The sequence below is a fragment of the Nomia melanderi genome, chromosome 4, assembly GCF_051020985.1.
Source record: "Nomia melanderi isolate GNS246 chromosome 4, iyNomMela1, whole genome shotgun sequence".
In the NCBI taxonomy this organism is placed as follows: Eukaryota; Metazoa; Arthropoda; class Insecta; order Hymenoptera; family Halictidae; genus Nomia; species Nomia melanderi.
The window spans coordinates 1,848,551-1,873,818 of record NC_135002.1 but is presented as its reverse complement, the minus strand read 5'-3'; the positions used below and the strand labels follow the sequence as shown (position 1 = coordinate 1,873,818).

The 25,268-nt window shown below is 41.3% G+C and overlaps 4 protein-coding genes and 1 long non-coding RNA gene across 24 annotated transcripts in view; 3 read left to right on the top strand and 2 right to left on the bottom strand.

Annotated features, from left to right (window-relative positions):
- Positions 1–288: 288 nt before the first annotated feature.
- LOC116428334 (mutS protein homolog 4) lies at positions 289–7,888 on the top strand. 3 transcript variants are annotated; one of them, XM_031979847.2, is made up of 16 exons: positions 289–433; positions 519–675; positions 1,173–1,237; positions 1,940–2,088; positions 2,164–2,357; positions 2,762–2,883; positions 3,071–3,288; positions 3,394–3,591; positions 3,871–4,057; positions 4,140–4,279; positions 4,922–5,025; positions 5,119–5,338; positions 5,423–5,638; positions 5,785–5,993; positions 6,290–6,482; positions 6,607–7,888. In XM_031979847.2, exons 1-16 carry the CDS (start codon positions 331–333, stop codon positions 7,384–7,386), a joined length of 3,255 nt encoding a protein of 1,084 aa, XP_031835707.2. In that variant the 5' UTR covers positions 289–330; the 3' UTR covers positions 7,387–7,888. The 3 variants fall into 3 exon arrangements, with proteins under 3 accessions (XP_031835707.2, XP_076223196.1, XP_076223197.1); XM_076367081.1 differs by having other exon boundaries at positions 3,071–3,591; XM_076367082.1 differs by lacking the exons at positions 289–433; positions 1,940–2,088 and having other exon boundaries at positions 648–675; positions 3,071–3,591.
- LOC143174471 (uncharacterized) lies at positions 5,529–8,577 on the bottom strand. The gene is made up of 4 exons (XR_012998442.1): positions 8,430–8,577; positions 8,124–8,304; positions 5,747–5,978; positions 5,529–5,656 (listed from the first exon to the last, which is right to left on the bottom strand). It is a non-coding gene; the product is annotated as an uncharacterized LOC143174471 (long non-coding RNA).
- On the top strand, positions 8,509–16,864 carry LOC116428332 (uncharacterized). Of its 5 annotated transcripts, none has more exons than XM_076367054.1 (24): positions 8,509–8,660; positions 8,729–8,844; positions 8,928–9,182; positions 9,358–9,492; positions 9,592–9,756; positions 9,874–10,005; positions 10,089–10,232; positions 10,304–10,421; positions 10,567–10,709; positions 10,799–11,036; positions 11,123–11,201; positions 11,350–11,485; positions 11,556–11,695; positions 11,769–12,143; positions 12,460–12,694; positions 12,786–13,155; positions 13,275–13,387; positions 13,477–13,740; positions 13,833–14,131; positions 14,255–14,456; positions 14,657–14,769; positions 14,832–15,096; positions 15,377–15,656; positions 15,714–16,864. In XM_076367054.1, the coding sequence occupies exons 1-24, from the start codon at positions 8,558–8,560 to the stop codon at positions 16,844–16,846; spliced, it is 5,553 nt and encodes a 1,850-aa protein (XP_076223169.1). In that variant the 5' UTR covers positions 8,509–8,557; the 3' UTR covers positions 16,847–16,864. The 5 variants fall into 5 exon arrangements, with proteins under 5 accessions (XP_076223169.1, XP_076223167.1, XP_076223168.1 ...); XM_076367052.1 differs by having other exon boundaries at positions 8,910–9,182; XM_076367053.1 differs by having other exon boundaries at positions 8,726–8,844.
- The window catches only part of LOC116428335 (putative tRNA (uracil-O(2)-)-methyltransferase), a 34,434-nt gene continuing 22,198 nt past the window's right edge, over positions 13,033–25,268 (bottom strand). For 5 of the 12 annotated variants that reach the window (XM_031979856.2, XM_031979851.2, XM_031979849.2 and 2 more), the window contains 3 exons: positions 19,445–19,537; positions 18,306–19,373; positions 16,972–18,009 (listed from right to left, as the gene is read on the bottom strand). In XM_031979856.2, the coding sequence (XP_031835716.2) occupies positions 17,116–18,009; positions 18,306–19,244 (1,833 nt within the window). In that variant the 5' untranslated portion in view covers positions 19,245–19,373; positions 19,445–19,537 and the 3' untranslated portion in view covers positions 16,972–17,115. Of the gene's footprint in view, positions 13,171–16,962; positions 18,010–18,305; positions 19,374–19,444; positions 19,538–19,962; positions 20,117–20,141; positions 20,412–20,612; positions 20,992–25,268 lie in introns of those variants that run through there. The other 7 variants (XM_076367104.1, XM_031979850.2, XM_031979857.2 and 4 more) reach the window with 7 other exon arrangements.
- LOC116428336 (FAD synthase) lies at positions 20,417–25,006 on the top strand. Of its 3 annotated transcripts, none has more exons than XM_076367113.1 (10): positions 20,417–20,566; positions 20,658–20,752; positions 20,851–20,974; positions 21,034–21,146; positions 21,220–21,363; positions 21,438–21,577; positions 21,713–21,916; positions 22,014–22,211; positions 22,289–22,546; positions 24,943–25,006. In XM_076367113.1, the coding sequence occupies exons 1-10, from the start codon at positions 20,446–20,448 to the stop codon at positions 24,989–24,991; spliced, it is 1,446 nt and encodes a 481-aa protein (XP_076223228.1). In that variant the 5' UTR covers positions 20,417–20,445; the 3' UTR covers positions 24,992–25,006. The 3 variants fall into 3 exon arrangements, with proteins under 3 accessions (XP_076223228.1, XP_031835722.2, XP_031835721.2); XM_031979862.2 differs by lacking the exon at positions 24,943–25,006 and adding an exon at positions 22,674–22,928; XM_031979861.2 differs by lacking the exon at positions 24,943–25,006 and adding an exon at positions 22,629–22,928.

Below are 25,268 nucleotides of genomic sequence, written 5' to 3'. Positions count from 1 at the left end.
TGATAATGTTATTTATTGAATGTATCGCGCGTCCAATAACTAAAATAATTCAATATTACCTGCACTGCGAGGACATATATCGAATTTGTAAATAAATCTTCTATATTACCAATTTAAACCGGAATCTTATGCACGGACGACCCAACGTTCCCGCCATTTCGTTTGAACTCGGGTGACCGTTGGGAAGATGGCGCTGCTCGGAGTCCCGCCAAAACGACTGTTCGATCTGAGTTCGTCTTTCCAACGTCAAACGTAGCTTGTGTTGATAATCGACGTTGTTCGTTGATTGTTTTAGTCGTGATTGTTGTGTAGATTAATTATTGGTGAAGTATGAATGTTATGCAAACGGATAAATTGTTTCCACCACCGAAAGAGAGAAGCAGGAACGAGGCTAGACCAAGAGAATTCAACGTGCCTTTCTTGCCAAATTGTCGTTCGTATTGATTTCTGATTTCCAGGCGAATAAAATTCATCGTGAGTATAATGGGAATCAGCCTGTAAAAGAAATGTCTCTTCAGGTCCGACGTCGAACGCGAACTTTGGATTAACGACGAAATGGAAATCGGTGAGTTCGAACTGCTCGAAACGCACGGATCAACGACGAAACGCGGCTAGAACTCGAACTTCGTTGTCGTCTTCTGCGTTGCCTGGTTCTTCGCGCAATTATGTCCCAAGGTGAGTCTTATTTCTAATTAATACTAGAACTACCGAGAATTTATTACGATTAATATGCAATTCCCATCAAAATTGTAACAATAGATTATTTTCAATTTCTTCAAACATTTATTATAGTACTCAAAATTATTTCGAATATTCAATGCTTTTAAGGTATTAACAATTGCGAAACGAACAAATCGGAACCGGTCATTTTGACTGGTATGGTAATTCTAGTGTTAATATTATAATATTTTTATTATTTTGTTTACGTGCGTAAATATTGTGAAATATATGAAGTGATATTTCAAATTTCAAATTGCCCCACTTAAAAATCAAATTGGTCCCACGTTGGGAAACGCTGGTTTAATGACGAGTGGAATGACGAGTAAGAATCGCGATGAAGATTTCTAGACCAATTTAACACGTTCGTTACCAGCATCGCATATTTGGAAAAATTTGAAAAGCAAGTAGAATTTCAATTAACAGAAATTATGTTTCTATTGCTGGCTTAACAGGTCTACCACGAAGAGTACCACAGCAGTGGGCTCGAGCGTGCCTGAGTCCAGAGGCGTCATCGTCGGTAAGTATGGGATATTAGATGTTGCATCGATTTTGATGAGTCTCCAATGACCGTTGTGTGCAAGGTAATACGTTGTTTAATACTAGAACTACCAGATGGGGTAAATTGACCTTTCCTAAGTTATTCTCAATTATTGAAAAGATAACAGATGCTTCTCTGAATTATTAAAGAAATTGATTTAGTAGTACCCAAACTGAGTCATAAATCAATTAAAATCTCAATACCTGCATTAGAGTCCCTACTAAAGAAACTAATTTAGTAATACCCAAACTGAGTCATAAATCAATTAAAATCTCAATACCTGTATTAGAGTTCCTACTAAAGAAACTAATTTAGTAATACCCAAACTAAATGATAAGCCAATTAAAATCTCAATACCTGCATTAGAGTTTCTACTACAGAAATTGATTTAATAATACCCAAACTGAGTCATAAATCAATTAAAATCTCAATACCTGTATTAGGGTTTCTACTAAAGAAATTGATTTAGTAATACCCAAACTGAGTCATAAATCAATTAAAATCTCAATACCTGCATCCTTAGAGTTCCTATTAAGGAAATTAATTTAATATCTAAACTGAATCACAAGTCAATTAAAATCTCAATACCTACATTCATACAGTTCCCACAGACAGATTTGGAAATGTAGATTTGACTGCCGGGTAGTTCTAATATTAACGCAACGTAACATAATTAAACAGCAATGACAAGCGGCCGTGGAGACGCAAGAGCCGAGGTAGGAATAGCCGCGATGGGTGTCCACTGTCCTCACCTGATCCTCTGTCAAATCAGTGACTCCCAGACGTACACGAATACCTTATCCAAATTATACTTGTTCGACCCTATTCAAGTAAGTCCTAACATCTCTATCCTGACTGCTACAATGGTCAACAAACGAGGCTAATAGTAAAAACGATTTCTACAGGTTCTGATGCCAGACACAATGTGCGAACGCGTCGCGAGCAGGAACATCCTCTCTCGCTCTATCATGGAGAAGTTCCCAGAGACACAGCTGACACCGATATCTCGTGTTCACTTCAACGACACGGTCGGACTGGAACGGGTGCGCACCCTTTGCGCGCCAGAATACTCCTCTGTGGAGCTCTTCGTTAAACAAAAGTATAATAGCACATTTATTGATTTCTTTTATTAAAAAAATAATAAATATCTTTTTAAGAGATCATTAACACGTTGAATGCCGCACGATTGTGTACCGTAAAATACACAGAATGAAAAAAATATGATATTAAATCATTCGATTGAATTGCATTGTTATTATTGCACAGTGGTCTAGCTGAATATCACCGCAGTGGGTAGCATTATTTATAATATAGAAATGTTTGTGAATAGTCATCGTTTAATTGAGTGAAGTATAGTAATTTGCTTGGGGGTCACCGGTGACTCCCATGGCATTCAACGTGTTAATACACATTTGCAATACCTGTGTAAAATTTAAATATATATGTAAATACCTGTTGCAAGAACAATATCTCCTCGCTGTTCATTTTTTTTTTATTTTTTAGGTACTACGCGTTAGCTGCGACCGCTGCCTTGGTCAAGTACGTGGAATACTCGCAGCGTATCGTTTACTCTCCTAAATCGGTTCGAATCGAATTCCAAGGATCGCCGAACGCTATTAGTATAGGTGTGATACGTACTTTAGACGAATAAGCGAAACACGAGCATATCTTCTGAACCCTTTCAGAACTTTTGTCTCAAAAACGCCGTTGTAACACTGCTGTTAGAATCGAAATGATTTCTGTTCATAGCAATTTTCTAATTTTTCCATGAACGTATTTTGCTAAGGGTTAATGTGCTCGATGAAACCGTAGATCTGGAGAGCGCGCGAAGCTTGGAGCTAGTTCAGTCGCAGTGCGGTCAACGGAACGTCAGCTTGCTAGGTGTCCTAGACCGTTGTTCGACGCCAATGGGCAGAAAACTATTGCGCGCCAACATCTTACAGCCATCGTGCGAGGAATGCGTCATCGTCGACCGGCAAACTGCCATCGCCGAGCTGGTGTCCAACCGTGCTCTGCGAACTCTTCTTCAGGTTCAAACATCTTTCCTTCCATGCAACCATGATTTACCTCTTTATCTTTCCTCTTCTTTTCCTGCTTGTTACTCGCCAATTGTAGCTCGCCATATTTTTCTACAGCCAATCTTACGCCGTCTGTACGGCGCGGACAGACTCGCTGCGTTGTCGGTGGTGCCAGTTTTCCACGACAACAACGTACAATGCGCCGAGCAGAATTTGAATTACGTGCTGCTCCTGAAGAACATGTTGGACGTTGTGCCGGAACTCGAGGCAGCGCTGTCGTCGGCGGAGACCGATCTTCTTCGGAAAATCAGGAAGGTCTCTTTTCCTTTCTTTTCTTAGACGTTCAACCTTTTGCGCATTATTTACACGTCAGTGCTGCGATTGTCTTTGACTAGCAAAACTGTACTCGGAGATTTGAACCATTCTTAGGGTTTTATTTTCAATATAATATAATTTTGTTTCAATTTAATCTTAATGATAGCAAAATATTTGTTTTTTTTGGTCCGTAGGTAATGAACAACATTGATTCTTGTTAAATAGTAACAATAGTAAGTCTTGTTAAATACTTAACAGAGGCACCGGTGGATTTTTCAGAGACTGGAGAACCCCCGGTTTCGACTGATGAAGGAGCGAATCCTCGAAACGATACATCCGGACGCGAGGTCCGTGTCGGGGTACACGTCCTCGAACATGCAACGCTGCTTCGCCATCAAGGCAGGCATCAACGACTTGTTGGACGTAGCGAGACGAACTTACTGCGAGCTGATCGACGATATGAAAAGTCGGTAGACGACTCGATTTCCGATGAGTTACGGTGCAATCATTTTCTTACTTCTCTTCTACTCTTTACTCTTTTCCGGTAGCCATGGTAGAGAATTTAGCGTCCAAGCACAAGCTACCTTTGTCCTTGGGCTGTAACGCGTCCGACGGTTATCACATCCAAGCTATTCTCCCTCGAAACTCCACCACAGAAACGTTTCAGTTACCAATGGAATTTATTGAGGTACCAAGTTTCTTCAAAATATTTGGATTATTCGATAAGTTGTTGTCATGCGAAACGTATGTTTCTTACTTTTATTTTTATTTTCACTTTCGCTTTTATTCTTACTTGCACTTTTACTTTACTTTGACCTTCACTTTGCTTTGACTTTGAACCTTACTTTACTTTTACCTTTACTTTCACTTTTACTTTTACTTTGACTTTTACTTTGACCTTTGAAGCTTACTTTTACTTTTACTTTAACCTTGGAAGCTTACTTTTACTTTGACTTTTGAAGCTTACTTTTACTTTTACTTTGACCTTGGAAGCTTACTTTTACTTTTACTTTTACTTTTACTTTTACTTTTACTTTTACTTTTACTTTTACTTTTACTTTTACTTTTACTTTTACTTTGACCTTCGAAGCTTACTTTGACTTTTACCTTTACTTTTACTTTTACTTTTGCTTTTAATTTTACTTTGACCTTTACTTTAACCTTTACCTTTACCTTTACTTTTACTTTTACTTTTACTTTTGCTTTTGCTTTTGCTTTCACTTTTTACTTTCACTTTTCTTTCACTTTCACCTTCACTTTCACTTTCACTTTCACTTTCACTTTTCCTTTCCCTTTTTACTTCTACCTTCACGTTCACATTCACGGCTAGGTACGAAAAAGCAAACGGATCTGCATGATGACCACAAGCGCGCTCGCAACGTTGAGCCAACAATGTAAGATTTCGTCCGAAGAATTGCACTTAATGAGCAACGTGTAGGTATCGCAGACCGTACTAATTTTATTCTTCGTCCAATAATGATTGAGACATCCAATGAGCATCAATAAAAACAACGTACTTGCCAACAGACTACTCTGCGACCTATTACAAGCTGCTCGTGAACACATCAGTTGTTTCTTTCAATTGAGCACCGATGTAGCAGAGTTAGACGTCTTAAGTTCACTCGCGAGAGCGAGTGCACTCCACGCGTACGTCAGACCAACGTTTGGAACGAAGCTGGAATTACTCGACTCCAGACATCCAGTCTTAGAAGTTTTTGGCCTCGATGATCCTGTGCCAAATAACGTTGTACGTCCTTCTCCTCTCTTCTTTTTTTTGAGAAAAAATCCAGTTCAAACACTCCTGACTTATGTTTTTATCCTCTTATTGCAGAGTGCCTCGGTACCTTGGAATTTCCATGTAATCTCTGGACCCAACATGAGTGGCAAATCAACTTACTTGAAGCAAATCGTGTTGTTGCATATAATGGCACAAATCGGTTGCTTCGTGCCAGCCAAACGAGCGGCGTTCCGTATAACGGATCTAATATTCTGCAAAATAGCCGTTCGCGACGACATTGCATGCAATGCTTCGACGTTTGCTCTCGAAGTTAGTCGCATATACAATCTGTGAACAGTAGCACTGTTAGTTTCCATAGAAGAATTTCAAAAAGTCTGACTGTCCGGTAGTTCTAGTGTTAATCGTGTAACGACAGACCTGTGCCATTCCTTTTCATTGCCATTCCTTTTTTTCAGATGAAAGAGGCACAGTACATTCTGCGATCCATCACACCCACCTCGCTGGTTATTCTGGACGAATTGTGCAAGGGGACTGCAGTCGAGGAAGGTGTTTCCATCGCGTGGGCTATATGCGAACGACTTTTAGACTCCACCGCTTTTATCTTCGCCGCGACGCATTTCGCGCATTTGACGAAACTGGCGCACTTGTACTGCAACGTGACCAAGTATGCATATCTTTGTGTTACTCGTACGCTAAGTAATAAGTCCGAGTACCTACAATCGTTAAATTTTTAACAGTAGAACTAGCAGCATATAATATGATTAATATGCAATTCCCATAAAAATTGTAACAATAGATTATTTTCAGTTTCTTCAGACATTCATTATAGTACTCAAATGATACTATTTTCAAAATCATTTCGAAGATATCAATAATTGCTAAACAAAAAAATCTAAACATTTTGACTGGTACGGTAGTTCTAGTGTTGAATAATAAATTTTTTTTTCGCTTTTTCTTTAGCCATTACTTTGAAACGACGAGTGTGCAAGAAACTTCATCGGACAGCGGAAGTCCCCCTCGGTTCCTGTATACTCATCGACTAAAGTCTGGCATGGCATCTCACGCCGATGACTATGGTATCGTTTTAGCCGAATTATCCGGCTTGCCGAAATCTCTCACGGAAAACGCTCGGAAGTATGCTTCTAAACGAGCGGTATGCATGATTCGTTTTGTTCCACTTTGTGCCATATCACGGCTTCAAAGTCATTTAAATTCGGTATTCAGGCTGGTTAATAATTAAAATAAATTAATTCTTTTCCATTGATTTTCTTCCATAGATTGCTGATCAAATTATGGGCGAATCCAGTTCATGGGAACACACGTGTTACCGTATCGTCGTTGAGATGTATCAACTCCTAGAAAGAGGAGAGTTCCATCCGGAGAAGATAACTAGCCAAATGGAACGTATCGCGAAGCTTCGAATAGAAAATGCGAATAGGGACAACGAAATGGAAGTTCAACAAACGACGAGCAATGTTGTCACAGTTAATGTGGACAAGAGGATGGAAGGGACCATTTCAAAGGATTCCACGTGTGGAACAAGCTGGATGAATTCGTTGAAGCAGCATACAGTTGACAAAATCCAAACTTATGAGAAAAATGATTTCAAAGGAGCTTCTTTGTCGAATCGTACAGGCGTGGAACAAGCTCAAGCAGAAAATGTTCAGTTTCAGAATAATGCTACCTCCAATTTAAATGGAAATGATCTCGATGATTCCTGCAGGCGACCTTCCAACTCATTCAGTTCTTTGTCCTCTTATTTGCTGAGAACTGAACGTTTTTCAAACAACATGCAAGGGTGTTCGACACCGTTTAATAACATGGAGTCTCAGTGCATTGACAAACGGGTAGGAAACGACTCGAACTTCATGGCTAACGATACTGCTCTATCCTTTTCCATTACGCGTGATTTACTGCCAATGGAAATGTCAATGTTAACCAATGCATCGACGAGACTGTACGAGTATTGCCTGTCGGATTTTGATTTTGAGAAGTCTGATGTTTTCAGTGGTAGTAGTGAATTAGTAATTACATCTGATGCTCCAACTAATCTTTAACGCTGGAATGATTAACACTACCAGATGGGTCAGAATGACCCATTTCTTGTTTCCTTTTGCTATTACTGAAAAGTACCTCTTTAAGGAATCATCAAAGAAGCTAATTAAGTAATATCTAAGCTGACATTTGAACCAATTCAAGCCTTAATAAATTCACATTTGTAGTTTTTATAAAGAAATGGTCAAAAGTCAGTTTAAGGGCTGGTAGTTCTACCATTAATTTATATACAATTACTCAATTTCTTTGTTTTCAAAGTGGTGTTTCACATTTAAAGTCATTCCTTTCTCCTTCATTATACTAAGATTGAGTTGTATTATAATTAGTATCAGACTTGAACATTTTTCTTTCCACTCAATAGCACATGTAGGTAAATACTTGCTACTTACCTACAGTACATAAAATTTCTAATATTCAAATACTTCATCATTTATATTAAATGGTCTTAAAATTAAATCTTTCAAATAAAAACAAGAGAAGAAAATCCTCATAAACTGATAACAGATCAAATGTACATGTCCACAAATAATCAAAGATAAGGAACCAGGGCAAAAGAGGTATCTCTCTATTGAGTGCTGGTAACGAAGGAACCCTGCAATTGCCTCACATTCTTGACTCTAACGTACCATTGGTGAAACGGTCACATACACTAAGTTCACATTGCCACACATTGAAAAACCCCTCTTGCCCCGTTCCCTTGCTGCAGGACATTATTCGTGCTCTGGACTTAAGCACTTACCTTCTTTCAACTCCTTGATTCAATTGTTGGCTGTTTCCCTTTCTCTCTGGTCCATCTTCTCCAGCCACAACACATTCCCCACTGCCCCTCCACTCCACCGACATGTACCCACACCTTTCCTTTCCAAGCATTTCTCCTCCCATCGCCATTCGCTTCGTCATGCCCCTTCCATTGAGCTTCCCTGTTCATTTCGATAGGATTTAATAACGTTTCTCGTCGACGTTAACCTCTTACGCCGTGAGAGGCTAGGTTAAGTTCGGAGACAAATCAAACTGTACATGTTTTAATACAATATACAATATTTACACTTTATCAAATGTTTCCCAGATAACTCGGGAACGTGATAGTCATTTAAAATATACCTAGCGCGTAAATATTAGCTTTTCGTTGTGTAAATCCTGCGCGAGACTTGTCGAGTGACGACCGCGGAGAGGATGTTGACACGACACGCTATAATCGCAGAATCTAATCAAATCGCAGCCGTGCCAATAAATGTTGTCCCCACCGAGGACGGCCGAACGCTGTTAGCGGTGACAGGTACATAATTGCGTCGGAAATACTCGAGTGGTCGCGAGTAAATCTATAGATGACAATTGTTACAGAAGACAAGGAGGGTTTGTTGGAAATTGTCTCAAGCCCGGTTACGCTTGTCGACCACAGTGGGACAGCCGCATCATTGATGGATGTGAAGAGTCTGAATGGTTGCTTGATATTACATCCGGTATGCCTGTATTCGATCATTATGTTTCTCCTTTGCGAAAGGGAAAGTATGTTTTTTTTTTTTAGCAAAGCAATTCTTTTCAGTCCCTGTTTCAAATAAATTTAGAAGATGTTGAGAGTTCAGAGCTCGAAGAGTCTAAGCAAAGTCTTCAAATCGAGCCTGATGTTCATCAAAGAACCAAAACCAGATTAAGTCTGGATACGATACATCATTTCCTTGACGATGAGTCTTTGCCAAGAGAAAAAAGCAATGGAATCCATAAGGAAAAGCCGACAGCTGTGGCTCCTAAAATAAGCAGCCCTGGAAGGCCCAAGAAGAATGCGTCAATATCATTAAAAGTAAATTTGTATTCACTTTGGCTATAAGGTAGTTTTCTTACATTTAATAAGAGTACATTCATTGATTAACTATGTACTGGGACATGAGTAAATTGTTTTGTCATATTGTACTCTGTCTATGCATATTAACTTTTGATACAAAGATTGTGTAATAAACATACTTTTTTGACATTAGGCTAAAGAAAGTTTAAGATGTGAAATATGTCAGCAAGAATTTACGAAGCAAGCACTGTATAAGAAACACATGGAAAATCATGCACAAGAGAAACCGCATCGATGTCCAAAATGTTCAGCATCTTTCAATGTACCGGTAATGACAAGTACTCCTTCATTTTCTTTAGTACTTTTCATAAACTTAGGTAGAAATTAGCCACAAGAATGATTGTAATTCTACCTCCTGTATGATTAGACTAACTTTACGCTTCATATGGCAACTCATAATACTGGTGACCCAAAGTGTCCTGAATGTGGTAAAAAGTTTGCAAGGATGGCCAGCTTGAAGTCTCATATGCTGTTACACGAGAAAGAGGAAAACTTATTCTGTACAGAATGTGAAGACGTTTTCTCAACTAAAGTGAGTTTAAACATCGAATGTTTGACTTTTTATACTGCTTGATTTTTATTGTAAGTAATTCTGTGTAGAACTTGGGAAGCATTCTTCTCAGCAATAAGCTATATATTGTTATCACAGGCTCAGTTAGATGCACATCAGAAGCTTCATGGAGAAAGGTGGACAACTGAAGAGGCAAGGAAATGTAAACTCTGTAATAAACAGTTTCGGCAGCCTGCACTGTATCGACTTCACATTCGCGAGCATTATCGGGTAAGCAGCATGCATTGTCTAGTTGTTTTTTAGTACACTGACATTACTCCACTAATCAATATTGTGTCTGTTACATGATGCAGTTGCAGACAAAGGTAGTAAAGCAGACAAAACGGGGAGCAAAGCATAAAACGGTGTATAAATGTACAATATGTTTAAAGTCCTTCCAAAAACCGAGCCAATTAATGCGCCACATTCGAGTGCACACCGGTGAAAAGCCTTTTAAGGTAAATTAATCCTGAGTCCGTGTGATTATGATCTGATCATTGTTTCACTCGATATGTATTGAATTCCCTAGTGCACAGTGTGCGACCGTGCCTTCACACAAAAGAGTTCTTTACAAATTCATATGTGGCAACACAATGGTATTCGACCACACGCTTGTGAGCTTTGTAACGCCAGATTTAGTCAAAAAGGTAACCTTTAAGCTTGTCAGAACATGACATATTCCTTCTCTTTCATCACGTTCATTCTCAACAGTAATAATAGGTCGTGTAAACATACAAAATTTACTAGAAATTTATCAAAACGAAACATTTGTAACTGTATACTGTTTCACAGGTAATTTAAATGCTCATATAATGAGAGTTCACAATGTGCCAGAAGGAGAGCCTATATACGGATGCAATTATTGCTCATGTGTCTTTAAGAAGCTTGGTAGCTTGAACGGCCATATGAAACGCATGCACGCGGAAGTGAACGAGGTAAAGCAGAAATAATGAAAATACAGATTAACCAAAGTACAGTGTAAAATGCTGTGCAACGATCCAACTCGAAATTGTACTATTTTCAGGACAGTGTCACGGTAAAAAATTACGAATCGACGGACACCATGGAATCAGATATTCGTGCCACCGTAGACAGTGTCATAACGCAGCTGGCCTCTCTAGAATCGAACACAGACGAGATTCGAAAACCGGAAAACTTTGTAGGGAATACGTTGTTGTCAAATGTCCCAACGAAGAAAGACATTCTGCAGCAAGCTCTGAGAAACAGTGGGCTTCCTAGTAAAAACAAAACTGTTTGCGAAGGTATGCGAAGCACTCGACACAAGCGAGATCATGGCAAGTGTACGTTTAATAGCTGCTTTCTCGTTTATAAAACTTATTTGTCAAAGGTCCGTCGGAAACGAAAAAGTTGGAAGCGCGCACAAATTTCGTTACCTTGTTGGACCGAGCACCAGACAGCGGCACCAGGTAGTTTACACTCTACAAATTTCATATGTACAAGTATACGTGTAATGTGTATACATATTTATGTTTAGTGATACTTAACGGTTGCTTTTGTTGCACGTCACTTGTATCATCCATTGTACGTATCCTCTTATCCCTTTTTATTTTATAGAAAGTACTTAACAATAAAACAACGGTGCGTAGGAAACGTAAGATGGTATTCCTGTACATTCTGCCATAAAGAGTTCAAGAAACCGTCAGATCTGATTCGCCATTTGCGAGTGCACACGCAAGAGAAACCATTCAAGGTAGGAGGAGAAATTAATGTACCTTCCAAAGTACCTTCCCCTACACTTCCTAACGCTCTTCTGTGTTTAGTGTACGCACTGTTATCGTTCCTTCGCTTTGAAGTCCACCATGACAGCACACGAACGTACCCATACCAACATTACAAAGTACTCCTGTGGTTCTTGCGATGAGACATTCACCTGTCATGGAAGCTTGGTCGCTCATACAAGGTGAACAATCTATACACTTGTTAATTATTGTAAGTTATCCAATGCACTCCTAAGCACTTACGTTTTGTCGTAGGTTACACGAGAACTCCAGCGAATGTTTTGACATATCAGCTGGCAACGATAACGCTGACATTGACACAGCAACCAACATAGGCACTCGCAACGACCAACTGAAAGTCAACGGGAAAAGTAAGAAGGTGCCCTCGAAATCAGAGAGCTTAGCGTCGCAAGTGGTGTTGCAGGAGCCGTTGGTGATCAGTGATTCTGGAAACAAAATATGCGTCGTCCAGATACCTTCCAAGAAGCGAGTGTACGACGCGACCGTTGACCCAGCTAGACCACACAAATGTTGGGTGTGTCAAGCGGCGTTTAGGAAAATCAGTCACTTGAAGCAACACCATCGTCGACACACTGGGGAACGTCCGTACAGGTGTACCAAGTGCGACAGGTGCATCAAGAATTATCCATCAATTATTGTCTCTCTTTCCTTTCTTCTTTCTTAACACGTTGAGTGCGGCGCCGATTTTGCTATACTTTCCCATTCACGTTCCCCATTAACACTTTGCGCTCCAGAGACTCCTCTGAGTCACCAAATGATTTGACACAGCAAAACTGTGAACTTTGATACTTAATATTAAACTTTGTATAATGCTTCAATGTAGGAAATATTGAAAGAAAATTTCATCTCTATCTCATTAGAAAATACTCAACGTGTTAAACGCCTCCCCTTGCAAGGCAGTGTTTTACCTTGCCACTCGTTGCAGGAGATTCACGTCGAACAGTGTTCTGAAGTCGCATTTGCACACGCACGAGGATTCCAGGCCGTACGGGTGTTCCATTTGCACCGCGAAATTTTCTACTCAGAGCAGCATGAAGAGACACTTGGTTACTCACAGTAACAAAAGGCCATTCATGTGTCCATACTGTCACAAGACGTTCAAGACTTACGTGAACTGCCGTAAACACATGAAAATACATAAGCATGAATTGGCAGAACGGGTACGGTATCTGTTGCCTCAGAAACATTCTATACTGTAACCAATTTATTATTAATCGTCAATTATTGGTTACAATTCCCTCCGAACAATAGCAACTGGAACAACAGAAATTAATATCGCAAGTACAAGCAACGAACGACTTGAACTCGAAAGAAAACTGTGGACAAGGAACAAGCACCGAACTGTCCTGTTGCGCTGCATCCATTTTTTCTCCTAACGCTGATGACGCCGCTCTCAGCGTGGCTACCGATGAAACTGGCGCTGGTAATATCGTCGCAGCATCTTCCACGTTCACCGACAATCTTGCACTCTCCCGCCTTGATCCGGTGGAAATGTCTTTTCAAGAACGAATGGCGTCTAACTACTCGCAGACTTTCTCGAACCAGCTTCAAACCATAACCGAGGAGAAAGAGAAAATGAGACCACTGTTGTCGACGAATTGCTCTTCGACGACTATCAACCGTACGCATAGAACACCTTAAACATATGAGAATTTCCGTTTCCATAGAAATTATAGTTACAGAAATTATGATAAGAATGTTCTTGCAAATTGAATCTATGTGTGTGTGTGTGTTTTTCAGAAAGTGTGACAGAAATAACGGTAACGAATCTAGAAAATTCACAAATGCTGCATATTGATGAAAGTGGCTCTGTCACGTTGCCAGTGTACTCAACCGATCAAGCTCTCACACCGGTAATCGTTTGTTTATTATTATCTGTTTCTAACATTGCAGGAGAGCAATGTAAGAATACATTTGTTTATTATTATTTGTTACATCACAGGAGAGCATACAAGAAATAGAAGACACACTGAACCAGCAGCTCTTCAACATTGGAATGAACCTCAATTTGGGAAGCGACCATTCGAAGCAGACGTGCAGCGCCAGTGAGTTGCAGAATGTGAAGATACAGCATCAGCAACCTGCGTTGAACGTTATATATACGAGTAACAATAACTCCAGCAACAGCAACAACGCAGAGCAGTGCGGTGAACAAGTGTTCGCGTCGCAGCTGGATTCATTCGAGATGGATCACATCACTTTGCAAGTGGGACTGAGATAATTTTTCAAATATGCGAAACCATTCTACAGAAGAAGCTGTTGTTACAAAGAATTATCTTCTATCCATTTATCTTTCAGCCGGAAACTGAAATAGCACTGGACAATATTGGCCTGGACACAAACAGTTCAACGAGCATGGCAAGCATACTGCCACAAAATGTGAAAGAGGAGCGTCAGCTCGCCGTTTCTGTCGCGTCGCCAGAGAACTTGAGCAGCAGTCGCCAAGCAAGTAGGTACATGCAGACTGTAGTGTTAATTTCCGAGGAGAATCTTAGAGAAAAAGGAATCGGAGCGAGCTACAACGAACTGGAGGTGCACGAGCCAGAGAAGAACAGCGACCGGAGACAGTGCGTCGCTAATGATCCAACCTTGTTAACGTAAGTGGCCCAAATGGTTCAGTGGTTCTCCTTTTCCACATAATTTGCTAGTAGGTAAGAAACCGACTGATACGTATGTGTACACGAATGAACAAATTCTAATTGGATGGGTATAATTTATAGAGAAGAGTTTCGACGAAGAACGAAGGTGTCGAAGCCACAGATATCGTTGTCGTCGTCGTCCTCCTCGTCCTCGACGTCGTCGTCACCTTTGATCCTGAATAATCAACGCGTCGAAATCGATGCAGGCCAGTCGTGTCGGGAGGAATCCTTGCTACAGTGTCATATGTGTAGCCAACAAGGATTCACAGCAACAAAATTGAAGGTATAACAGTGTGAACGTTTGATGAAGAGTCGTTCATTTTTTAACATTTTTAGTCTATCGTTTAATTGCTACTACGTGCATGTAACATTCTAGATATGTATAACACAAATCCAAAGTAAAATTTACAAAATCGAATCCCTTAGTCTCTTCCATAAGTTAGAAATTTTGGTGTTCATTGTGTTAATTTATTTCAATTGTAGGAACACTTGAAAGTCCACCGTGGGAAAAAGGAGTACCAGTGCACGGAGTGTTCTTCAAGATTCTATACAAATGGAGGATTGAATAGACATTCGAAGACACACACGAATAAACAGTGAGTATCAACTGAATGAATGACTAGAGATCGCTTCGATGAGCTAACAGTTCATTTTTCAGACACTGGAAGTGTTCGCTGTGTGACAAGTATTTTGATAATAGAATGCAACTGCGGTCGCACAACAAAGTTCATGAGAACTTCTCGTGGAATGCTACGCCTTCGAAGATAAACAATAATAAAGATATTCCGACCTTGTCGGAGATACGAGTGGCGATAGTTAACGAGTCGTTGAACGATATAGTAGTGGAGGATTCTGATTCGGCTGTGTCGGAAAGAGTTCTACTGGACACGGTTGCGGAGAGGAAGGTGATGGACCGAGTTGGAGTAAGTTGAACGTAGTTAACCCTTTGTTCTACAAGTGAGAGTCTTGGTGAAGATTTACAACGTGATTTAACGAATATATATATATATTTTTCTAATATTTTATTGCAAAAATTTATTGAATTAAAGAAAATATAGTTGAGACTGTCACCAAAATAAGCGTTGGTAGCGAACGTGTCACTGTGACTACCATTTTCTCATCGAGCCAGACATTCACCATAGAAACTAGAAATATAATGAAATATTTTATTTGATCCCAAGTAATGTACACCTTGCATTTCAGTGCGTAACGACGGAGAAGAAGGAACAAAAGGAGTATACGAATAAATGTAAATACTGTCCAAAGACGTTTCGCAAGCCAAGTGATCTAATCAGGCACATACGTACACACACAGGGGAACGGCCGTACAAATGCGACTACTGTAACAAATGTTTCGCCGTGAAGTGTACCTTAGACTCCCACACTAAAGTTCACACGGGCAAAAAGACGTTTCGCTGTCACGTGTGCAGCAGTTTGTTCGCCACGAAAGGCAGCCTGAAAGTCCACATGCGTCTACACACAGGTGAGTAAACATAAATCTCTATCCACACACAGATTCTTTAACAGCTTCCACGTACAGGTTCAAAACCGTTCAAATGCCCCATCTGCGACTCAAGATTCCGCACATCGGGTCACAGGAAGGTGCACTTACTGAAGCACGCGCGGGAGCACAAAGGTAACTTGAAGAGGAAACAAAAGCACCTGAAAGTCGCTGCAGTAGCAGAGGTCGCGGCTGACATTGGAAAATCCGACGCAAAAGAGAAAGAAACTTATGAAGAGGAGGAAGAAGCAACAGAACAGGAACAAGATAACCATTACGAGCAGGTCCCTCAAGTAACCGAACCGGAGTACTCCCATTTGCAGGCGATCAGCGTCGAAACAACTGCCTCGTGCTTAGCAGACCAAATCACTTTTGAACCCGAGGGGTCCGTTCCAAACAACAGCTCAATCCTGTCCGTGAACGAAGGTAATCAGCTGGTTGCCAACTTGCACTTCTTCCTGGCGAACGGTTTGGTCACCATTCAGACAGAGGAATCTCTGTTGCCGCAAGCGGCGTCGGCTGCTAACGCGTTGCATCACTCGACTGTCGTCGCCGACCCCATGTGCGCATCTGTGATAAGCATCACGCCGGAGGCCAGCGGCAATCAAGACGTAACTAAGGAGACCGTCCGCATAGAGGACACGTTGAAACTGTCGTCTCCGTATCAGTTGCAATCGAGTAACTGTCTGTTGACCGACGTCGCGACTCCGACGCAAATGGAACCGTTCCCCAGGCTCGCGGTCGAGAAATGTCTACCGGCCTCAGAGAAGACGCCCGTTAAGGGAAGCTCGTCGAAGAAGGAGTGCGACGTCTGTGGGAAGACGTTCACGAAACCGTGTCAGGTGGAGAGACACAAACGGATCCACACCGGCGAGCGACCGTACAAATGCGACTTGTGCGTCAAGTCGTTCGCTCAGAAATCGACCCTGCAGATGCACCAGAAACACCACACGGGGGACCGGCCGTACCCCTGCCCCTACTGCGAGTACTCCTTCACGCAGAAGGGCAACCTCCGGACGCACATGAGTCGCGTCCACCGGCTGGACACCGTCGACTCCAGGAAAATGAAGTACAACCGTCAATCGTCGCACTGCAAGTCCCCTCAAGCCAACCTGGCCGACGCCAAAAGTCTGAACTTAGATGATATACCGTTTATCGAATTTCTTAAATAACATTTGACGTAACCGCCAGCTCACCTGTCTCAATTCCTTTCGCTTCCCTGCCTTCTCTGGGAGCTTGGAGAAAAGGAGAAGGATCTTACCATAGATAGTCGTTCTTCCTCTATATATACGTGTCGTTGATGTATGACTGATGGACTATATTTTCACGAGAAATACAAGGGCGTTCTTGATGTACAATCGTGTTCGTATAAAAATTGAAAGGAAAATAGATTTCGTACGTACACATTGAGAATCGAGGACACTTTAAAGGTCAAGATAACTCAGTGTTTGTAAGCACAATTCGCCTCGGTCACGGGGCAGCCATTAGGGTGACGCTCGTGGAACCAGCAAGGCTTCACCTTCCTTCTAACCGACGATTTCTTTCTCTTCGATTTTTCGTGCACCTCTGTCCCCGGTACTCGGAACTCGACTTTCCCTTGCATCACTCGGAACACGTGACTGTGATTTTTTAGCAACGTCTGCAGACCCCCGCATTCTTTGCGCAGGCGTATCAGACTTTCTCGCGGAATGGACTCTGCTAATTGCCGCAAATCGAGACGTCGACCAGCGTTCCAATTTTTCTTCGTGGACTCGTCGAGGGAAATCAGGCGACCGTTTTCGAGCAACTGATTCGCCACGATGTTGACGATATTAGCGATCAACGTTTTCTCCAGCTGCGTGCAGTTCCGTACCTTTTCCACGGTGTCCCTTGGTTTAAAGTCACATGTCCATCCGTTTACATGGGAGCCTTCATTTAAATGCACGTCCGTCTTGTTTTCTTGTTGAATCAGTGTTGCTTTTGCGCTTATCATCTCTCGGATGCGATTTTCCTTCGCTTCAACGTCGTCGTCGCCTGTCCTCTCCCACCCGACTAGACAGATTCGTTTCGTGGATGGGATTCTCAGCTTGTCGATGTACGTTCTGAAGCCACACACGTTGCACACGTGTTTCAGGTAGTCAATGTATTCCGAGTACTGGCTCTTCGCGGCTGAGTATCTTTGGTATTTTGTACCGTCGAGTTCGTACGGGCAACAAGGTAGCAGGAACAAACGACAGTCAGTGGAACTACGTGCAGCGATCACTGGAATCCAGGGTGACAATTCATCCGAATGATTGCCTATAATCCAATCGAATCCTGGATACACAGTTGCAGAGGATGGGATAATCGTACAGACCTGTGGAAAATAAAAAGCTCAATATAGGAAACTATGCTTTATTCGTTTATTAAATATTATGGTACTTTGATGGATCTAACTGCTTTGTTGTTAATATTTGATTGAGAATAAGAGAAAATTCCAATTTTGTTCTATGTCAATGTGTGCTCTGAGGTATACTCATTGATGACAGAGGAATAATATGTAACTTGCATTCGAACGAACTGAATATTTGTGTTTATTAAATTCTACTGGAAATCTTCACCACGAATTTGACATGATACTGTAGGGCAAGGGATTAATGGAATTTACACTACCTGGAGCGGTGTTTCAGGAGGATACAAGTCCCAAATTTTTCTTCTACGTAAGTCGATTCCTAAGCCGCGATGACCTTCGCTGAATAAAATGTGCACAAGTAAACCATTGCCACAGCCCAAATCCACAAACGACTGTAAATTTTGAGTTCCTCTCTCCAATCTTTCTTTCTCCCATAATAGCAATAAGTAAGTAGCAATAGCGATATCTTCGTAAACGAATTTCAGCGGATCCGTATTTTCCGGCCAATTCTTGATTAATTCTGTGCTATACTTTTCTTTTAATTCCCAATACAATGTCGCGTATCTTTCCGCTGAGATGAGACTCAACGATGGCAGATGGGATGCTGCAGCCTTTGGTATGGCTCTCATCCACTTTAACATACATGGGAAGAACTTAGTTTTCAACCAATCTAGACTACAATCCTCTAATGAGTTTTCCAATTGATACACGCTTATTGATGTGTAACCATCTTTCCCTTGCTGTATCGCGTATGGTCTTTGTGGACCTAGAGATTTCTTCTCTGTACAGAAGGATTTGTGGATATTTATCACCCGATTTTCTTCTTTTTCCAACAAGGAGAACTCAATGCAACAGGAGAATAAATTTGGTACACGAGGTAACTGTTTTCTCACATGCAGGAGAATATTAGGTTTAGACGTTGGAGCAGAAACCTTGTCTGCAATACATAATGTGTCCAGTAGCTTCTTTATATCTACACTGTTCTCATTAGGTGCTGCAGTTACAGAAGAGAGATCCAAGGCACAAATATTTAGAAAAATCTCAGTTATATTGCAGTCAACTTCGACATTTAATAGTTCCACGCATGTTAACAGTCTTCTATTAGCAACTTGAGGATTATGATACCAAATGTCAATGGCTTGCCAAAACTGTGACTCATTGAAGTTGGTTTCTACACTCGTTAATGTCGTAAATTCCATTCTTGTAACACAACTATACAGATTTCTCGATAAGTGGAGAACAAAACAATTAGAAGCATCTATGTCCAAGGGAATGTATTAGCTTCTTTATTTCTCCTTAGACTTTGCTGTTTGTTCCGTTTTACAATACTAAAAATCATATGGAAAAAATAATTCATCAAACTAATGCATCGATTGAAAAAGATTGTATAAACATGTACCTTATTGATGATCCATTCCGCGTCTTGCACTGCCTTTTTCATTATCTGTTGCACACGTTCCTCGTCCGGTTCGATTATGTGTTGCTTATAACTCTACGAACAATAATTGCTTAAGTAGTAGGCACTTGGGTACTTACGTACGCAACTATTCTAAGGAAATGCTCGAAAATTTGAATGAAACTGTCTGTTAAATCACGTGGATGCAAGGAGGTACATTTCTTCGCTCTAGTAGACAGCATGAAGTTCACCTGCTTAATCGAATGTTTATAAAACTGTTGTGCATCCTTCGGTAACTTTTCACATTCTCTCAGTAAAAACTTATAAAGCAGTTTCGGGGAATTCAAAGCAGTCTCGCGTAACTTTGCGCTGGCCATTTCGACGAGAACGTAAAATGAAAACGATGCGGAAACAAAGGGATATTTGTGCGCAGTTCCGAGGTTAATATTATTCTTTCGAGTTCTATTAATATTCACTCTGGTTACTTATCGGGATAAATTTAACTTTGAAAATTTCCATACTACTTTGAACATTCATGAAATTTTCAACAATCCACCGACTGATTTGAATGAATGGAACTGCGGAATTGTTCGGAGTTCCATCTATTGCGGCGATCCGGCAGTTTACTGAAATATTCCAAGTCCACTGCGAAATAACTTAAAAAAGTCTTCAAAATTCAATCAGGGTTCAAACATTTTACCACAGGTGGTGCCAGCTGTCCAAATATCGTTTTTACTGTGCCAATGATTTTTACGACAATTTACAGACTACCTTGCGAATTCTATTTAATCCTGTATTTAAAAATTTAATACAAACTTTATACCAGTCTCATAGAGTGAACTGAACATAAGAAAATGCTGCATGTATCAATATGATAGTCTCCCGTTAGGTAGTAGATATAGAATTGTATCTGGTTGATACAAAACACTTTTAGTTACGAGACGTGTGGCGATTCGCTGGGAACAGTGGTGTTCGATAGTTGTTAATTACGAAGTTGATTGATTATGATACAGTTACGGCGGTATCTAGTAAATATTTCGTCAAGGTACCATGCATCGAGTAACACGAGGGTAATGTTGGTACATGGCAAAAGTAGTGGGGAACACCCGACTGCTGGAATAATTGGTACAACAATAAGAATAACCTATGCGACTGGCAGTTTTGCACTCACATGCGTCTCGCTTCTCCTCGCATTAAAGAATTTTGTTCTTTTTAGTCGTCGGAGATGAAATCTTGAAGGCACAAGTGAAAGACACTAATTCTTTTTACGCAAGCAGTTTGCTGTACAAGCATGGAATCAGAGTTCAGAAAGTTAGTTTCCACGTGTTTACATATATACTGTGCGATCGTCAGTGTGGCATATATCGATGTTATACACGCGAGAGATTTATAACACTGTTCGGTTGTAGATCGCGATCATCCAAGACAACGTTGAAGATATCGCGAAAGCAATCAAATATTTTTCTGCGAACTTTAATTACGTCTTTACTACCGGGGGTATAGGGCCAACTCACGACGATGTTACGTACGAAGGTAATTATGTGAAACCACTCGAAGACTATACACCTCGATAAACGCAATTTATTCTGCAGCTGTGGCATTGGGTTTCAACGATACGCTACATTACCATCCAAGATTGGTGGATATAATAAAGAATCAATTCGGTTGTAACAGCTTTCCTTCCCCTGCGTATAAAATGGCATATGTAAGTACCAGTTACAGTAAAACAGCACAAGGGAAACTCGAAACAGAAAGCAATTCATCCAACCGTATTATAGATTCCAAAGAAATCTACCTTTAAATTCGGAACGAACGAAGTTACAGGGGAAACGTTTCCTTATCCGTGCGTAGTAGTGGAAAATGTTTATATCTTCCCTGGGTCACCCAAATTCTTTGAATCTTCTTTTCAGTCTTTATGCAAGGTAAACTATTCTCAACTAGAAATGTTGTTGTCGCTCGTGTGTTCGAGGGAACCAGTTATAAGAGATGTTTATAGGAATTGTTTGCTGGATACAAACGTTTTGCAACCGCAGAAGTTTTTATAAATGCAGGGGAAGATTCCTTTGCGCACATCTTAAACGACGTTGTACAGAACTATCCCAATGTTTCATTCGGATCGTATCCAGAATGTAACAGGTAATAAAACCAAAGGAGAAACGAAAAGCAATAAATGAACAAACCTGGTGGAACGTTCAGCGTTGACTCGGATCCATTTAACGCATTGTTGCCAATAACCGTGGACCTTTACAAGTCAAGAAATGTTTCTTTCAGGTATTACAAAGCGCGTGTCACCATAGAGAGTGAGGACGAGAGGGACACCGAAGCAGCTAGAAAAATGTTTTGCTCCCAGATTTCCAGCGCAGTATTAGTGCGTTACGATCGAACCCCTCACATTGATTCTCTCAGCAAATACGAGAAGTTGCTTGACACATTAAAACGTCCATCGATTTACGAAAAGCCCTTCGAAATATTCCTGTAATGCATCTTGAAATGGAAAAAAGGCTCTCTTACTCGTGCCATTAGATTCCCGGTGCCAATGGATTTATCAATTTGTCTCTTGTTCTTTTTACAGAAAACATTACCGAAAACCAGAAGACGTCTGGGTGTATTTCGACGGCAGCGCGGAGTCGGTGATTTCGGTGCACCTTGCTCGCGTCGCTGTCGAGAAACTCGGGCATCCTTCGGAAACGAAACTGCACGGAATCTATTTGGAACAATCGGATGATTCGAGAACGGATATGAACAGGTTTCTTCAGGAGATTAGCCAGAGGTAGGTGGAGCAACTGTTTTGGAAAGCGCAACAGTAAGAGACCGAATCGGATTTATTGGACTGAGCCGTTTCGATAGGTACAACGTGGAGTTGTGCAGTCTGGGAAGTAATAAAAGGATTACAATTAGACCAGAACTACGAATATTGCTGCTCGGCAGGAGATCGAATGATAACAAGAAAGAAGTCTACGAGCGTGTTGCACAGTTGAGTGCCGACTCCTTTCCTAGCGTACAAATACATTTTCCTCTTATGGACTGGACGGACGAAGATGTTACGACTTTCGTCAGCTCTCTCTCTCTACCTTATTACACAACGGATCAACCTCGATCTTATCGGTAAGAAAACAATGCATCTCTCTCTCTTTTTTCTCTGTTTCGTCATTTATTCCTGCTTTTTCTCTTTCCCCTTTTGGAAAAGATGAGACAGTTCCCTTCTGCACACGAGCATAATCTGTTTCCGTAGATGAAAGGCATCTCGCGGGGGACGCGGAGAAGAGTGAGAAGACAGTAGTATATGATCATAATTTAAGTGAAACTCTATAGTAATTATATTTTGTAAAATAGTTGGAAGATGTCGTATATATTTATATCTCATATAAACACTGTGGTATTAGGCAGCTTAAACGCCTCTTTCCCAAGGAAACGTTTCGATACTCGAATCGATTTCCCAAGTATTCTCTTGTAAGGATCGACGAATTAAATATTAATGAAGAATAAATACAGTGTATTACAAAAATGGAGGAAGCAGGTCCCAGTATGAATAACAAAAAAAGAAACTTAACCCTCTGTGGGTCCATGTAACCATGAAGTCACACATCAGTATATTTTGTTGATTTATTTCATTTTGCACTGAAGGTGGTGAATAAAATGAAGCAATCGGTTAACTGCAACTTTGATACGCTCAGACGTGAAAGTTTGTCATTGTAGCTTGTATATTAGCATCTTGAAATAAATCAACAAGATGAAATAAATCAACATTTCACACTCAAGGTGGTGAATAAAATGAAGTAATCAGTTAACTGCAACTTCTACACACTCAGGCGTGAAAGTTTCACGTCATTAAAATTAATTAACGGAATTATGGAAACTATTGAATACACTGTCAATTCGCATTCATACATGAATATTCATTAATTTTCTACTGCACAGATTTTCTTCTACTCGCGAACAAAAATGTCCATGGAGGGTTAAGGTTTCCACTGAATCATTGAGCCAACGTCGAAATGATTTGTATAACGCACGTACGCTGAAATAATCGTGTAAAATAGATTATAGGTAAATAGTGGAGATGAAAAAACGCACGTCTCGGGTCAGACGAAGAACGACGGCCAGCCGGTTAAACGAGTTCGAAGGAAGAGTGTCTGAATTCGTATTACATATTTTTCAGTGGTTGCAACGTGGAAGAAAGAAGTAGAGAGGGTTGTTGGTTGGAGAGGGAATCGTTGTCGGCCCCTTCCATCCTTTTGAAATTTCATTTCGAGTTAAAGTATTTCTAGCTTTTTTCCTTTGAAAGTTTAAAATGAGAGTGGGTGGTAGTTGGCCGCCGCCGCCGCCGCCGCCAGAAGGGGCAAGGCGGGTTTGGGATTGGGGTTGAGGGTGGGGGAAGAAGGGTCGGAGCGGCGCGGCGCGGAGCGGCGGTGGGCGGCTGTATAAAGTTGGAGTAGAAGGAACGATAAAGAGGGGAATGAATCGCTACTACCCGAGCAACGCCCATGGTTCTCCGGTTCACGGGCCGCGTACAGTGCGCCACTCGACGGCTCTCCCAGCCTCCGAACTTAACCGAATGCCGACTGGTTTTCATATTTTCGATTATCCCGGGTTAAGCCAGGTCAGATGTATTCATCGCGCGCTCGGGACGCGGCCCGTTTCCTCGGCGAGTGTTTATCTGCCCGGGGAAAAATGGTTTCGAGCTAATTCGAGATTCGCTCGCACGGAATTCGGGTGGACTCGAATCGAATCGAGCGATAATCACGCGACGATGGAAATCTATTGCAGCGATATCCGATTGACGCGCGGAGCGCGCGGGAGGACCGAGAGGGCGGAAGGCACGGGGAACGATGGGGAGAAGAAAAGACGAGTTTTATATTTGCTTTCAAGTACGAACGTTCCGAATTGATTGCACGGGAGCTCTCCGCACATATGTGTGTGCATGTACAGGGCGCGCGAGAGAGTAAATAGCATGGTATGGTGAAATGCCTATAGGGATAAGCGTAATTAACACTGGAACTCGATTCTTCCGGCCGCGATTACGGAGACGTCTTCGAGAAACCAGAAGCTTAGCACCTAACGCGTAAAACAAACTCAAATCCTAGATTCTACAGAGATGTTAAAAATTCAGCTAAAACTCAGATTCTATCAACTACAGAGAAATGTTCTCAGCTATAGTGTTCAGAGAAGACACAAACTCAAATCCTAGCTTCTACAAAGGTGTTCAAAATTCGTCTGAAACTCAAATCCTATCAACTCTACAAAGAAATGTTCTCAGCTCTAATCAAGCTCAAATTCTAACCAACACCTTCCACCACTGAAGGCTACCAAAGACGATGTTTCAACACCTACCCTAAAATCTTAGATAAGAATCTACAAAGCAATATTCAAAATTCATCCAAAACTCAGATGCTATCAACTACAAAGAAATTCAGCTCTAGTGTCAACTAATTCCACCCAACACCTCCCACCATAGAAGGCTACCAAAGGCGATCATTCCCATAGTTACATACGTGTAATTACAGGGCGTGTAAGTATCCACGCAATGCATGTAGCGGACCCGTAGATTACTAGCTGCACGGAAACGATTCGAATCTGGGAGAGCGAGGAACGATTGAAACATCGAAGGTCGTTGGAAAGGAAAGAACGGGGACGGCCGGTAAACGGAGAACGTAAGAGCACGGAGGGAAGATCGAACGAAAAGCAATGCGAACGGTGGTCTCCGGTGGTCGCGTAATCGTCGACGAAGCCCGTGGCAAGATAGAAGTAACAGTGGTAACGGTAACGGTAACGTTAACGGTGGTGGCGGCGGCGGCGGCGGTGGCGACGGCGGTGGCCCGAGCCGACGACG

Excerpts from the sequence above, each read along its gene's own strand:
- LOC116428336 (XM_076367113.1), top strand. The coding sequence starts at position 20,446 with ATGATACAGTTACGGCGGTATCTAGTAAATATTTCGTCAAGGTACCAT. Across the intron at positions 21,578-21,712 it reads TCGTATCCAGAATGTAACAG|GTATTACAAAGCGCGTGTCA; the intron begins GTAATAAAACCA and ends TGTTTCTTTCAG. Across the intron at positions 21,917-22,013 it reads AAGCCCTTCGAAATATTCCT|AAAACATTACCGAAAACCAG; the intron begins GTAATGCATCTT and ends TTCTTTTTACAG.
- LOC116428334 (XM_076367081.1), top strand. The coding sequence starts at position 331 with ATGAATGTTATGCAAACGGATAAATTGTTTCCACCACCGAAAGAGAGA. Across the intron at positions 434-518 it reads GCCTTTCTTGCCAAATTGTC|GTCCGACGTCGAACGCGAAC; the intron begins GTTCGTATTGAT and ends ATGTCTCTTCAG. Across the intron at positions 5,339-5,422 it reads ATCCTGTGCCAAATAACGTT|AGTGCCTCGGTACCTTGGAA; the intron begins GTACGTCCTTCT and ends CTCTTATTGCAG.
- LOC116428332 (XM_076367051.1), top strand. The coding sequence starts at position 8,558 with ATGTTGACACGACACGCTATAATCGCAGAATCTAATCAAATCGCAGCC. Across the intron at positions 9,757-9,873 it reads AAGACGTTTTCTCAACTAAA|GCTCAGTTAGATGCACATCA; the intron begins GTGAGTTTAAAC and ends TTGTTATCACAG. Across the intron at positions 10,710-10,798 it reads TGCACGCGGAAGTGAACGAG|GACAGTGTCACGGTAAAAAA; the intron begins GTAAAGCAGAAA and ends TACTATTTTCAG.